Genomic DNA, 12,317 nt, shown 5'->3' with positions numbered 1-12,317 from the left:
CCGCAATTTCCACAATTTGAAATTTCAGCAAATTTTCAATTTCCGCAATTTTCAATTTCAGCAATTTTCAATTTCAGCAATTTGAAATTTCTTCAATTTCCGCAATTTGCAATTTCCGCAATTTCCGCAACACTCCGCAATTTTTCCGCATTTAAAAAAAAAAAATCAAAAACCGATTTGCTAAAACCCATCGTTTTTTTTTTGTTTTTTTTAACACTCCGCAATTTTTCTGCAACACTCCGCAATTTGCTGGATTTATATACTAAAATCCAAATATAGACGATCTATACAAGCTCAACATGTTTTGACCTTGCGATGCATTGCAGGCTTGTAGATCAGCTATTTAAAAAAATAAATATCTGTATATTATACATGTCAAAACTTTAGATGAGACATACAGCATTTATGTACTTTTATGCACATTTTGAATTCCGGATTTTGACTTGTAACAAAGTAATAAGTATACATCTATATTGCAGTATTGATACTTTGTCCATCACTGGCCATGATACTGACTTCAGCAGTACCTACTAGGCCTAGGCATGTGGTCTGCTGCCCTCTAGTGTTGGTCCACAGAACTCACACTAAACTTGTGTGGACTTAAAAGCAGTGCAAGTGATTTTCTTTAGTTAAATTGTGATTTTAGTCTTTTTTTCAAATCCTCAAAGTCCACACTTTTAAGATATAGGCTACCATAAACAACACTTTCTCTCTGCTCTTTGTATGTAAAAGATTTAAGCAAAAACCAGATAACACTAGGCCTAATGGAAAAGGCATATTTTATTCCTGCTATTAGATCAGAGGAAAACATGACACAAGCAAAGCCATCGTGGTGATTAGGACACCTTGTTTTAGCACACATCCCTTACAGCAGTGTTTCACAAACAGTAGGTCAGGACTCAAGACCCATTTATGGGTTGTGAATAAATATCCCTATATTTTTGTAATCATTTCAAAAGATTATCAAAAATGTTCACACATTAAAACTAATATAAATATATTTAAAAAAATTGCAAAGAAATCTGTGTTCCTATGAATCAGAGATGAATCCATTTTGGGCGGGAACCCCTTTTGGTGTTAGCATTATGTTATGCTTTAGCTATTGAAAAATAGCAGATCTACAAGCTCATAGCTACGAGCTTGTAGGTCTGCTATTTTTGAAAAATCGAAGAAACACTGACATAGAAACATAGCTTTTTCATATTTAGAAGACATTTTTAGAATCTTATCTCAGGTCAAAATGGGTTAAGTCACAAGATCTAAATAATCTTCATAGGCTTCATAAGTATTTTTAAAACAGGGTGACACATTTATGAAAAAATATGGTCGCCCGACAGCGACCATATTACTTGAAAGCTGGTGGAAATGCGTTAATTTCTATAATAGTGGTTCTCAACCTGTGAGTCTGATTTTGGCAGGGTCCGCAGATGACAGCAATTTGTAAAAAAAAAAAACAATTGAGGGGATAAAAAACAAACACATACATTTACTGCATCAAAAGTAATCAATAAACTATAAAAACTGGTAAAACATTGGCCAAATTGTAAAATAATTTAAGAAACATGGAAACAATTTGAAAATAGTCGATCTGAAAGCTCAGCTATTTTTACAATATTACATCTGTGGAATCGAGTCAAACAAAATTTAACCTACATTCCTATCATCAGGGTGCGGGGTCCCCAGTTAAAACATTATTCTTTTGGGGGGCAGCCTGAAAAGTTTTAGAACCATTGTACCAATTACTAACCAGTGAAAACCAGTCTGAAGATCCACTGATGCAAAAAGTATGTGCAAACAACCATTACCAACGCATTCCTGTAAAAACAAACCGATGACTGAAGCGAGGCAACAAAATAACACGAAGACAAAGGTAACACATTGCTGACCGAGTACTGTGCAGCATCTTATCTGAATGACAAATGCGAATCATGGCTCCGATGACAATTAAACCCAAGTTATATGCTTGATCAAAATAGCAGATTTTGCCCTCTATTTTCAACTAGTGACCCTGTCATATAACAAAGTATAAAGTAGGCTTCACTCCCTGAATCAAGATAATTTCCCTCAATAAGGCTTGGGCAGAGCATACCTCAATAGATTTATAAACACAGACCAATCAATCAGCATATATTCAATAGCAAATGAAGGATAGAAAGTTAAAACGTTCTTCAAAGTACAGTAATTAAGCTCACACTCACCTACAAGGAAACAAAACACATGTCAGAATGCAGCAAAGTGAGATAAAACTCAAGCTCTGCTCATTATGCTTTGAAATATTTTGTTACACATGATCCCATTATGTGTTAGAACCTCTTAACCGAAGATAACTCGGGGAACAACGGATGCAAATTAAAGTGTATAACAAATACAAAGAGCGAATGTCTTGATCTTTGGCTGTACTGGATACATTCCCAAAAAAACAAATCGTAAAGATACGTTTACAATTATACTGGAAAAGATTAATGCCGAAATGTTACGCCGTCTCTCTGTGTGTGTGCTGTATAATAATTATGATTTTATGTATGCATGAAATTATAAAATATAATTTCACAATGCCATTATGTTCTATTCAGATTCCCTGAAAGGCTCATTAGTTAAAAGGATGCCACTCCCACCATACTTGAAAAATGACCTATCACCATTGACAGCAGCACAAACATCAAAAGGAAATATAATAAATACAATCAATAGGAATAAAAAAAGGAAAAAAATAAACCTTCCTATTAACCATGCCCATTCCAATTGCGAAACTCCACATTGTGTACCAAACCGTTTCTTTAAGTCGTCATCTATCTTCTAAATGGATAACACCAAAACAACAAATAGTGTATATAGCAGTGTAAGTAATAAATAAAGTTAGGGACATCGCTATGTGACAACAGGTAACGCCTAATCATTGCTCTGTCGCATGGCGGCATCGATTGGCGAACACCTACCCACCTACAAGCTCGTGGGAAGGCAATTTTCGGCAAGCAACGACGCCAGTACGCATCAGGCTTAATGAGCATGGAAAGGTGGATGGATGGATGAATGATGTAGGTAGGACAGACTGACGGAGGCGGTTAGGAAGGAAGGAAGGAAGGAAGGAAGGAAGAAACGTCTCTGTGACAACTGAAGTAACGAGAGAATAACCGGTTGAAAAATGGCGGATGCTTCACTCGGGAGCCCCGTCTATCGTCCCTGTCATCTTTTCTTCATCCTCACGTTTGCCGTGGTGCAGTCTGGCGTAGGTCACTCCATCACCCCTGAAGATACAAGTGTGTGTGTGTGTGTGTGTGTGTGGGGGGGGGGGGGGGGGGGGGGTTCAGAAGCAGAGTGATAGCGAAGAAATGTTATGTAGAAGGATTCAAGGAGGACATGAAAGGAATTATCGATATAGAGCAGGGGTGTCAAACTGGTGATCCGCGGGCTCAAGCAAAAAAAAAAATAATAATAGCTAATATACAGGCTAATAAGTAAGGCTGCATGATTGCGAACGCAGTGATTGCGAACGCAGTGAGCACTTACTATGAGACCTAGCAGATCATGTCTGTCTGTCTGTCTGTGTGTCTGTCTGTCCCGCTATCCAAATATGGAGTGTGTTGCATCAGCAATCACTCAGCTCCATATATGGGCACAAAAGGGGCCAGGTCCACATATACAGTAACAGCGGGACAGACACACAGACAGACAGACAGACAGACATGATCTGCAGGGTCTCAGCTGCGTTCGCTTCCTGCGTTTGCGCGTCTTACTGGTATATCGAACATGTACCTTCATCAGAGTGGGGAATATAAGTATAAATCAAGTTGAGCAAAGCCACTCTTCTCTGCCCCTCTCTCTAACAGACACAGTTAACGATCGCTTGTTAAGTGCCTGCCAGACAGACAATCAGATGAAATGAAGGCAGGTGTAAAGTAGAGTGTAGACTAGTGAACTGAACATGTTCTCTTAATATCAAATACTTCATACCAGCCCCTTATGAAACTACTTCTCCCCAAATCCAAATGGATTTCATTTTCCATCCTGAATGGCAGTAACTAGCATACAATGAGAACTGAGAAGATCTCCACAAAGGTTTACTCATCAAAACTGATTATAAAACTGTAACGATCAAAGCATGCACTCAACATATAATGGTTATGTGACCATGGCATGTGCATAATATAAAATCTTATAAGTTGTATCTGATATTGATTAATATGGGGGGTGGGTTCAATGAATCGATTATTAATCGGCAGAGCTGTCGACATATTCCCCAATTTCCACTGAGATTATGGGGTGAATGAATGTGGCCAGACCCATCTTCTCTTTCTGTCATAGTGACATTGTCCTGCATCAGATCATGTCCAAATCAGGTTCTCCAATCTCCAGTAACCTCTTCAGTTTTTTGAAGATTTTTTGAGTGGTGCAACCACTCCCTTACGGAGCTATGTGTGTGGCTGGCTGGGTCTGAGCACTATGTGTGTGTGTGTGTGTGTGGCTGGCTGGTCTGAGCATACATAGACAGATAGATAGATAGATTATAGCAGTGACTGACTGAGACATCGAGCGTGCGTGCGCAACTGGTTGTGGCCCCCATCAAGTAACCTTTTGACCAATGCGGCCCTCGCCCCAAGTTGAGTTCGACACCCCTGATATAGAGCATGTACGACAGCGGAGGTTAAACACAATATTAAATGATTATATTGTAGACTCATTAGACTTCAAGCATTAAAGGAAATGTATCAGTACAAGCATTAATTTAAAAGCACTGTATGTCTTATTAATTGATTATAACCTGACAGGGGAGTGTTTAGGATGAGCCATTGTAACATTTTAGAGTGGGGTTTCTTATGCAGGACGGGGGAATGAAGAGAATGAGAAATTCCAAAATCATTAACTTGTTCGATAACATTCAGCTAACCACATGAACCCTGGGATCCCTAGTCTGAGCATGTCAAATTAGGCCAACATTCGCTGAAAATGGGTGATCAATTTGACAAAAATTGCAGATCTACAAGCTCACAACGTGTCACAATGTGAGCTTGAAGATCTGCTATTTATTTTATTTTATGTACAATGAAATGTAAGTTTAAGTGGCTAGATCGTATTGAATTAAATGTGTTTACTTAAGCAGAGCACTTACCTTTTGCCCAGAGAGGCAAGGCCATACAGGACTCCTGTAGCGAAGGCAATGGAATTCCCAAACAATGTTGTCAAGGAGAAGCTCAAGAATATGGGGAACACCGCCATTCTGCAAATGAACGACAGTCAGACAGACAGTGAGTGACAACCAAGAACAGAGCAAAACAATTATGCCAATTCATGCATATTTCCTGTATGCTGTACACTTCAAGAATGAGTCATAACTCATGTAATTTGTCATATTGTGAGAAATGTACAGTGCAATGTGACCGTGAATGAACCTTGGTCATTGTAAAAGGTTTAGGGTGCAACAGTAAATGGAACTGCCTTGATAAATACTTTTTTTAAGTGCTTCCCGATTAATAATCAGTAAAATAATTGCTAAGAAAATGATCGATAGTTGCGGTCCTAGTTGCGGCACATGTTCGTCTTACCCACAGTAGAAGAAGGCTTTCTGCCACGGTCTGAGTTTGTCTGCACGTGCCGCTACTGCGTTAGCAAACTCTATGAACTGGCAGCAGAATGGCACCTCACACAGGAACAGCACACAGGCATTTAACCTGTAAACAGGAGGACAGACGAAAACAAACAAGGGAGTGTGAACTGTCTTGTGCACTCAAAACGAGCCTGAACATGTGCATAGGAAAATCGTGAAACTTTGTGTGTATATATGGAGATACAAAGTTTCTTCTTCTATTCATGCCCCATTTTATACTTTGTCATTATGTCAGTGTCGCATAAAGTAATGAAAATAACAGACCTACTAGCTCAGAAGAACATGTCGCATTGCGAATTTGCAATGCGTTGTGTGAGATTGTAGATCAGCAATTTGTGTGTGTGTGTGTGTGTGTGTGTGTGTGTGTGTGTGCGTGTGTGCGCGCTGTGCCACTGACAGACCCAAAATAGGGATGCCAGGTTGACAGTGGTTAAAGTCAGTCTGTGGGTTTGATAAATGTTTAACCAATGTAAAGTATTAACAAGAGCTTAGTTGTGACTAAATGCAAACTACATTGGATCCCATCGGAACGGTGATGATATAGAATGTATAGGACACATTTCTACACATACAATTAGGCTGCATGTTAGCATTTGATGAACTTACACCATCCAGACTCCGGCAGCAATGTTTAAGGGGTTGACGGTCACACAGTTCCACACTCCCGAGGTGGCACATGCTATGTGGTTGGGATGAAAACAAAATAGTAGTTCATTTTAGTAATAGTAATTCATTGTATTGACTAAGGGCAGATTCACACTATGGTCCCGGATGCACACCCGGACCATTTGGCAGATGTTGTGGTAGTGTGAATGCTGCGTACCGTTCCCGGGAGCAGATCACCCAACCGTTTCCGGGACCACATGGAGGGGGACCATAGTGTGAATCTGACCCTAGGGGGGACCGACCTTGACGCCACGAGGGGTCAAAGGGGGTACTTGACCCCTCAACCCGACCTCCTTGACCCCCCAAAAAAATGTATTATATATATATATATATATATATATATATATATAAAACGACCTTTTGTGCTGGATTGGTTTTCTAGTGATATTTGGCAGTGATATTCACTAGCAGCACTGGTTATAACAACTCAAAACATGCTGCTACAAACATTTTTTTTTATTGTACAGGCATGCAAGGAACATCTAACATGCGTCATGGCCATCTCCCATCTGGAAAGAACATGAAGTACGACATTCCTGAGGCACAGGAATTTAACACATGTCAATTCGGATCAACTGATTGTATGTGTCTGACATGATTGTCTGCCATTGGGGGGGAGGGGTGCTATTGATGCAGTGGATCAGAGAGAGTGGCAAAGTGGGATATGGACTATTGTGGACACACTGAAGAATGTATTCTTTGAGCACAGACGCAGTACACTTAATGTGGTCTGCAGGTTAATATCAGAATACTGGTATGTTATTGATTTGAGCTGTTCCAATTGCAATTCCAAACATGCGAACATGACCCGCTTTAATTACTTCAGTCTAATGTGTTAATAGCTTAATGACTAGTACTAGTCTTTTTTATGTCCAATATTTGCATTTCAGTTCATAATCATAAAGTTAATGTATTTAATGTATTCAAAAATAGGTGAAAATAATGTAGGATTCCAATTAAAAAAAAAATAGCGACACATTTTGAGCTTGTAGATCAGCTACCTTTAACTATATGCATATAGAGTGTCCCTCTCCATCTTCAAAGTTGCCCACCCCTGCCCTATCCAATGTTTTGTAGCCTACTGCTGATGTTGGCAAATGGCAATAATAGCACAGTAAAGATGATAATAATCTAATATGTGTGTAGTTCTTTATAGATCTAGCCTCTTCATTTTTATCAAGTGCACTCGGATACGGATCGCTGCAATGTAAAAGCATTGAATACAGTTGAATGAAGTGTACTCAGGTGCGGAAGAATCAAGGCCAATGTGAATCATGGCCAGTGGGGACCAGGCAATCGTATTCGGGAACAGTTTGAATCAAACAGACTCAGTGTTTAGTTTATTATTAGTTTGTTTTTTCTTTCCATACAAAACATTCTTAGTTCATCAGTTTTTTCTTTTTCTTATTCTGGAAAAAAAAGGGTATAGACTGAAGCCTAGGCTTATTACGTCTACCCTTTTGTCCATTAAATTAAAATAATACAAATGTAAATATATATGTACATCCCTTTTACAGGTCCTCAAACAACATTTCTACTGAACAGTGCAATATTCATGTTTCTTTTCCTTTTTTTCTCTTCTTCTTCTTTCTGAATAACAAGCAAAAACAAAAAAATAACAATATGCTAATAAAAGTCACTGTAGTAACATGAAGTAGTAGTTCCTTTACTCTGTATAGCTATTTAATACTTTTTTTTTAATACCTTCTTAAATTTATCCTTAGCTACACAGTCTTTCAATTCATCATCACATCTGTTCCACAGCTTCACACCCCTTATCGTTATACAATTACTTCTCACGTTGATCCTTTCTTTTTTTTTGTTTAAACATACATTTACCTCTGAGGGAATAACAGCTCTCTCTCATTGTGAACAACCCTTGGATACAGTCTGGAAGTGTTTTCATTTTGGCTCTAAGCAGTATCTCTAATGTTTTAAATTCAACTACCGTAAATCCTTAAATTTCAGCGTACGACATTTAATAAATAATTCATTGGTGGGGTGAATATAATCAACCCCATTTATGATCCTTATGGCTTTTTTTTGCAGTAGGGTGATACAGTTTGTACTAGTGTGAATCTGCTCTAAGACTAAAACAATTGATATTTAGTCGACTAAGACTAGACTAAGATTAAACAATTACAGATGACTAAAATAGGACTAAAACAAATTGTTTATTATTCAAATTACTATAAATTAATTTTCTGTCAAAATTCAAAATGAACGGCCCAGGCGGTTAGCTCAACTGTCTGGGCACCTAGGCTGCTGAGCCAGCCTGACGGCGTGCTGCGGGCTCGACTCCCGATCCCGACGGTCTTCTCCCCCATGAGAAGAGGAAGAAAACGCGGACTATGCATTTACACATAGTAAAAGAACTGACCTGTAAAGAGCACATTTGGTACGCTCTTAATTCACTCTATACAAATATACGGTTCTCCAAAAATAGCAGATCTACAAGATCACAACATGGCAAGGGTGTTGTGAGCTTGTAGAGCTTTGGAAAAGGCAAAGTTTTGGCAAACGTTCCCTTCAGAATAGTGACAAAAGCGCCATTTTAAGCATTAGATTTTGATTATGATATCGCAATAATCGATTTTTTTTGCAATGGCAGATATGTAATTTTCATATCATCGCATCCCTAAGAGGGAGAGGCTTTTTCTAGCTCTTGCTCACAGTAAACTCCTCTGAGTTAATGAATCCAGGCATTAATACATTAAAGACTGTACAGATTCCTTACATTTGTTACAGTAAATAAAATAAAATAAACAGACTCATGTGGATGGAGCCGAGCTCTTGAACAGAGCAGCTGTGTGAAGCAGATACTAAATTTCCCACACGATTTAATAAAGGTCTTTCTTGGTGATGTGGTGCCTTTGTCTGACTCCGATACTGCAGGGTTCAATTAAATAACTATGAAATGCTTTGCCTATAAAACATCTAGTATCCTTCTCAACTCTCTGTTCTAATTTTGTCACAGCTTGTCACAAGATCTTATGAGGGTGATTGGCACTCCAGCATTATAAACATTAAAAAGGCCATGTCACCCATGACTAACCTCCGTAAAGGCCTGTTTTCCATTTACTGTTTGGTGCCTATATGTGGTCATCTCCACACATACATATGTATGTTACGCTTTTCCGTATCAGCTCTAGACCGAAGATGCACATTGAATTGGTTCCGGGCAGTTTACATAAGACGAACACATGACTACTACTACATCAATCACATCTTTATTAGCGGACTCAGGGCCATAGAAGTACAATAAATAATGATAATAATAATAATACAATGCTGAGATTAAAATATAAATACATATTCGACAATTCATAATTTGAATGCTAATTACTAGCCAGTTTGCCCTGATAGGGTTAGGTCAGAGAGCACTATATATATATACAGGTTCATACTTCATAGACATAGTTGTTGCATGAACTTGAAACATGAAAATACTCAAAAAGTGCTTGTAAATAAAACACATTATTTGAGATTCAGAAATAGATGACAAGCCACAAACTAACATTATTTCTAGAAATGAACAGGCGTGGGTTTATAGACCACATTGCAGGCTTTTTAGGGGGAGGGGGTCACAAATCAAGACATGGAACTTTCTTTGGGCAACAACAACTACTACTACTACTACTTACCTATTCCTCCCAGAACTCCAGCTATCTTGCAGAGCCATCGGTACCACCATGTCATGCCATCATCATCGGTGGCGACAGCAGCAGCAGAGTCGTTGGTGCTCATCATGGTGACGACGGCAGCAGCAGACAGCAGCCTCTAAAGCTAACTGTTAGCAACACTGTCAAATGTCAATAAATCCAACGATGTCGCACAGTAGAGACCACCCAGCGATACAGTAGCGATAACTCACTGGGTCTTTGTGAAGTTACTACATTAACCTACCTTTCAAGGAACAAATACTTGCATAAATAATAATACTATAAATATCTGGCAGGAACGTCGCGAGGTTTAAGATGAATGCTCTAAAAAAAAATGTATATACACCGTGTTTTTAATATCTTTTGTTTTGCCAAACAAAGAGCTGGTCAGTCCCACCCACCACAGCTGGTACATACAGTACAGTTGTGTGACTGGCTGCAAACTGACGTGAGCTATCCTAGCATTAGCAACTTAGCTACCATAAACAACAAGCGTTTTTTTCCCCCACTCACGACACGTTGAAGCCGTAAACTTCTTCTTCTCCTGCGCTCACACAAAGAAACATGCCTTGTTGTTGTTCCTACCGCAATATATTACACTGTTAATACGTTGACATTTAATCCTACGAGAGCGGTCTGTAGTTTTGTGGTAGCTAATGCTACATTCTAATTTCTAACGTACGGAACTGTTGTTCGGAGCTTGTTGTAATGTTTTTGTTCCTGTGGGAGGAGCTTCGTGTAGTACTACGTCATGGTTTGTTTACGTACAGAGGCAGAGCCAGAGTAAGACAGAGTTACGACATCGAGAGGGCAGAAAACAGCACGGTCACGTGGTTCAGAGAGCGCTCAAGCGCTCTTCGTGCAGAGCCTGAAAAGGGACAGGTATACGGTCGCCCCTTTTCCATCTCGCCTCACTACTCTACCTAGCTGTAAATAACAAATAATAAATCATGTTGGTGATTATATAAAAGGTATTATATTCAATATTCATTTATCATTGTTAAGTTCACTGTATATCACTGTATATCCATGGGCATCATATGATCATAGCATGATGATTAAAATTAAAACATGGGCTACATGGAAGAAATGTGTTTTAGAAAACGAAATGAACTGCTAGAAGGTCCTAAATTAACCTAATTAAGCAGTCATCGTCTCTGTGTCATGTTGTTCTTTCTAAAATTTAAAGAGTATAGAGATCAACTAGGCTACTATGCAATCAAATAAATCATATACAAGACACATTTCAGAGAGGGAGGGAAATACTAAATTGACTGTTAACTACATTAAAACAATTTGCGGGGCGAGTTGGTAAAGGGGCGAGTGGCAAATATCTGCAATCTTAGGGGTAACAGGTCATCTCGCCCCTTTGCCAACTCGCCCCGGAATTTCGAAAAGTGAAGACGGCTCACCCCAAGCCATGGATAGCTCGCCCCCAAAGCGTAGATATCTCGCCCCAAAGCACGGATATCTCGCCCCATGTTTATTTGACCTTATTTCTCATATTAGAACATTTAGAATCAATGTTGTTTGTCAAAGGAGAACATTTAGAACCAGTTTGTTGTTGTTGGTCAAATGAAAATGATGCATGGATAATGAATGGCTCACCCCCCTCCATTGTTCTGGAAATTCCATTCTGGAAACGTGTTCCATTCCTCCATTGTTACTGAAATTTCAGCCGTTTCGACCGAAAATCAACGATAAATCCCAGTAGGTTACTTATTACGCCGATCTTATCCAGCCGATCGGCTCGCCTGGAGCCTACTGGCTGCGATTGGCGTTGACACGTTAACCGATCTTATCGGTCTAGTCAGGTCTACTGAGCCTACTGAAAACGACAAGCCTACTCATACCCTCCCCTAAACATAACCGCAAGCATGTCGCAGCGCGGTCCTAATATTAACGCATGTTCGCCAACCGTAATCCTGTCTGGGGTTTTTGTTCAGGCGGCAGAGCATGCCCATACTCGTCGAAAACAATCGTACTGATCCTAAGTGATCACTGCGGTCTTGTCGATTGATATCAGTCAAAACGGGTGCAGAGCTAAGACTGTTGGCTGAATTGAGAGCTATTATTTTTTTCCATAGCCATTGTTTTTATTGTTCAGTTCCTTTATATCATTTCACTTTGTGATTAATTTTACATTTATTTTTGAATGAAGGTCGCAGGGAGTTAACCGTACATTGTGGACTGTAGACGAGAAGCTATTTTCCTGCTATGTGCACACATCAGGCTGAATTCATATTTATAGCAGATATAAAAGCTGCGTTGTGAGCATGTAGATCTGCTATTATCTGTATATATAATAACCTCCCCCCCTCTCTTCTCCAGTGAGGGACAATACAAATGGAGTTTTGTTTCAAGTGTGGAGCCATTTCTGCCTGGTT

At 39.3% G+C, this 12,317-nt stretch overlaps 1 protein-coding gene across 1 annotated transcript; it reads right to left on the bottom strand.

Moving 5' to 3' along the window:
• Nucleotides 1-768: 768 nt before the first annotated feature.
• On the bottom strand, nucleotides 769-10,624 carry LOC308309812 (calcium channel flower homolog). Its single transcript, XM_080755728.1, has 5 exons — nucleotides 9,913-10,624; nucleotides 6,209-6,281; nucleotides 5,541-5,666; nucleotides 5,108-5,215; nucleotides 769-3,245 (listed from the first exon to the last, which is right to left on the bottom strand). The coding sequence occupies exons 1-5, from the start codon at nucleotides 10,016-10,018 to the stop codon at nucleotides 3,155-3,157; spliced, it is 504 nt and encodes a 167-aa protein (XP_080611854.1). The 5' UTR covers nucleotides 10,019-10,624; the 3' UTR covers nucleotides 769-3,154.
• Nucleotides 10,625-12,317: the final 1,693 nt, after the last annotated feature.

Source organism: Protomyctophum bolini (assembly GCF_963924005.1).
Source record: "Protomyctophum bolini genome assembly, chromosome: 22".
In the NCBI taxonomy this organism is placed as follows: Eukaryota; Metazoa; Chordata; class Actinopteri; order Myctophiformes; family Myctophidae; genus Protomyctophum; species Protomyctophum bolini.
The sequence above is the reverse complement of the archived record's forward strand: the minus strand, read 5'-3'. Positions and strand labels throughout refer to the sequence as shown.

Coding starts and splice junctions, on each gene's coding strand:
- LOC308309812 (XM_080755728.1), bottom strand. CDS start 10,018: ATGATGAGCACCAACGACTCTGCTGCTGCTGTCGCCACCGATGATGAT. Junction 6,282..9,912: donor TGGAGTTCTGGGAGGAATAG/GTAAGTAGTAGT, acceptor CCAACCACATAG/CATGTGCCACCTCGGGAGTG. Junction 3,246..5,107: donor CTTGCCTCTCTGGGCAAAAG/GTAAGTGCTCTG, acceptor TTGTATCTTCAG/GGGTGATGGAGTGACCTACG.